Source organism: Ziziphus jujuba, chromosome 1 (genome assembly GCF_031755915.1).
Source record: "Ziziphus jujuba cultivar Dongzao chromosome 1, ASM3175591v1".
NCBI classification, from domain to species: domain Eukaryota; kingdom Viridiplantae; phylum Streptophyta; class Magnoliopsida; order Rosales; family Rhamnaceae; genus Ziziphus; species Ziziphus jujuba.
Window position 1 is genome coordinate 10,472,512 of NC_083379.1, and position 1,977 is coordinate 10,474,488.

Sequence of the window (1,977 nt, forward strand, 5' to 3'; positions counted from 1 at the left end):
TTTTTAATTCCATATGCAACAAACAATCTTACGAGTTTTTCTTTTACTAAATTATTCGTCTGCAACAAATTTTTAAAAACAATAATAAAGTGGATATTTGAAACACAACGGATTTGATATGCGTATCTAAATATAATGGCATACGAGATCAATCTAGTGCTGAAAACAATTTGGAAAAACTTGATCATCTATATAAAATTTTTTTTTTGGATTTTTATTAAATGATTATTAGTTAGATAATGAAAGAAATATCTGTATCAATCGAAATGGCACATAATTAAATAAAGTATAAAAGGACCTTTCATAACAAGATCCAATGTAAAGAACTTATTTGTCCCTTTATGAGCAGCTTGATAAAAATATATCTTATATAATATTATTATATATGCAAAATTGAATAAAAAGCAAGTGTACACACCACAAACACAAATTGAGCAATGATTGATGGAAGCTTCACTTATTTTTCAGTTACACAAAGTGTAACACCTCCGCCATCAATAAACAACCATATTTCTTTGTTATTGTAATCTTTTCTAGTATTTTCCCATCTATCTTATATATATAATAATAATAATCGACATTCCAGCACTTGTATATGCAAGTGGTAATTAAGAAGAGAATAACTAGTGAAGCTAACAAAACTTAAAAATTGATCTACATGATAGTGCATCCGTGGGTATCACAGTGGCTCGTATAGCAACTCCTTCCACCGCCCCAGCTCTCAAAGACTGGCCTTCCACAATACCAATCGTATTGGTAACATGGTGGTGGCCCACCATGGCCGTGAAAGCATGGCCCACCAGGATACCCACTGTAACATTGCTGACAACATACTCCGATCGGAACTAACACCGGCGGAGGAGGAGGAGGAGGTGGCTTCTGACATGGTGGTTTAGGTTCCGGAGGCTTCTGATCTGGTTGTGGTTTAGGTTCCGGAGGAGGAGGAGGCGGCTTCTGGTCTGGTTGTGGTTTAGGTTTCGGAGGAGGAGGCTTCGGATCTGGTGGTGGCTTAGATATTGGAGGCGGCTTTTTGATCTCGATGCATTTAATGGTGTCTCCTCCTTTGCAAATAATCTTTTCCCTGATCTTTTCAGGACTGCAACATACCACTTTGATTGTGACTGTGTCATTCTTCTCGTCGTATATCTGGTCTTGTATGTCTCTTGTTCAAAAAAAACCAACCCCAATATACAATTCCACTTAATATTTCGCTTTGCTCAAACAAAATTTATGAACAAAATTATTTAATAGACAAATAAAATTCAGAGGAATATATATATACAATTAACTCACGAGGGATTTTACAGAGTATTTTTTTGACCTTCTTGTAGCATTTGCAGCACTGTAGATCCACCTTCAGCACCATTGTGGTGATCTGCTGCAGTACATAACTCGAAAGAAGAAGAAAAAAAATTAAAAAATAAATAAATTCTCACTTAATTTTTAATACTAAGAAAAAAAAAATAAAAAAATAAACATTCTGATTGCAGACAAAATGATGTAAAAGAATGGAATCTGGTTCTCACATATTGAAGATGGGGACGGGAGAATGAATAAGAAGAAAAAGCCAAAAGAATAATAAAATAAATGAACAGAAACCACAGAAAAGTTAAATGAAAATAATAATAAATAAAAAAAGGTACCTTTTCTCCTCCCATGGTTTTTTCTGTGAACCTCCAAGAATGATCAGAAGCTGAGCGGAGCTAAAATAATTGAACAAGAGCAGAAGAATAATAATAGTAATAATAATATAATGAAAGAGCAGGTGATCATGAATCAAAAGTTTATAGTAAAACCAATCGAAAAGTCAGATTGTCACCATCATAATAACTTGGAGTTTACTTTTCTTACATAACCAGCTAGAGAGATATGAACCTGTCAGCTTAGGCGTTGAAATTCATGGCCTATCAGTAAATGTGAGAACCAATGAGATTATTTTGACTGCTTATCCTCCAACCCTGGCTATGATTGCCCACC

At 34.5% G+C, this 1,977-nt stretch overlaps 1 protein-coding gene across 5 annotated transcripts; it reads right to left on the reverse strand.

Moving 5' to 3' along the window:
• Positions 1 to 350: 350 nt before the first annotated feature.
• On the reverse strand, positions 351 to 1,977 carry LOC107415904 (protein PYRICULARIA ORYZAE RESISTANCE 21-like). 5 transcript variants are annotated; one of them, XM_016024344.4, is made up of 4 exons: positions 1,820 to 1,977; positions 1,644 to 1,703; positions 1,322 to 1,391; positions 351 to 1,160 (listed from the first exon to the last, which is right to left on the reverse strand). In XM_016024344.4, exons 1-4 carry the CDS (start codon positions 1,823 to 1,825, stop codon positions 655 to 657), a joined length of 642 nt encoding a protein of 213 aa, XP_015879830.1. In that variant the 5' UTR covers positions 1,826 to 1,977; the 3' UTR covers positions 351 to 654. The 5 variants fall into 5 exon arrangements, with proteins under 5 accessions (XP_015879830.1, XP_015879812.1, XP_015879806.1 ...); XM_016024326.4 differs by having other exon boundaries at positions 1,294 to 1,375; positions 1,820 to 1,974; XM_016024320.4 differs by having other exon boundaries at positions 1,294 to 1,378; positions 1,820 to 1,973.

What these genes read in the sequence shown, in the direction of transcription:
- LOC107415904 (XM_016024320.4), bottom strand. An exon ending in AAACCATGGGAGGAGAAAAG is followed by an intron (nt 1,379 to 1,643) that starts GTACCTTTTTTT and finishes TATGTACTGCAG; the next exon opens with CAGATCACCACAATGGTGCT. An exon ending in AATACTCTGTAAAATCCCTC is followed by an intron (nt 1,161 to 1,293) that starts GTGAGTTAATTG and finishes TTTGAACAAGAG; the next exon opens with ACATACAAGACCAGATATAC.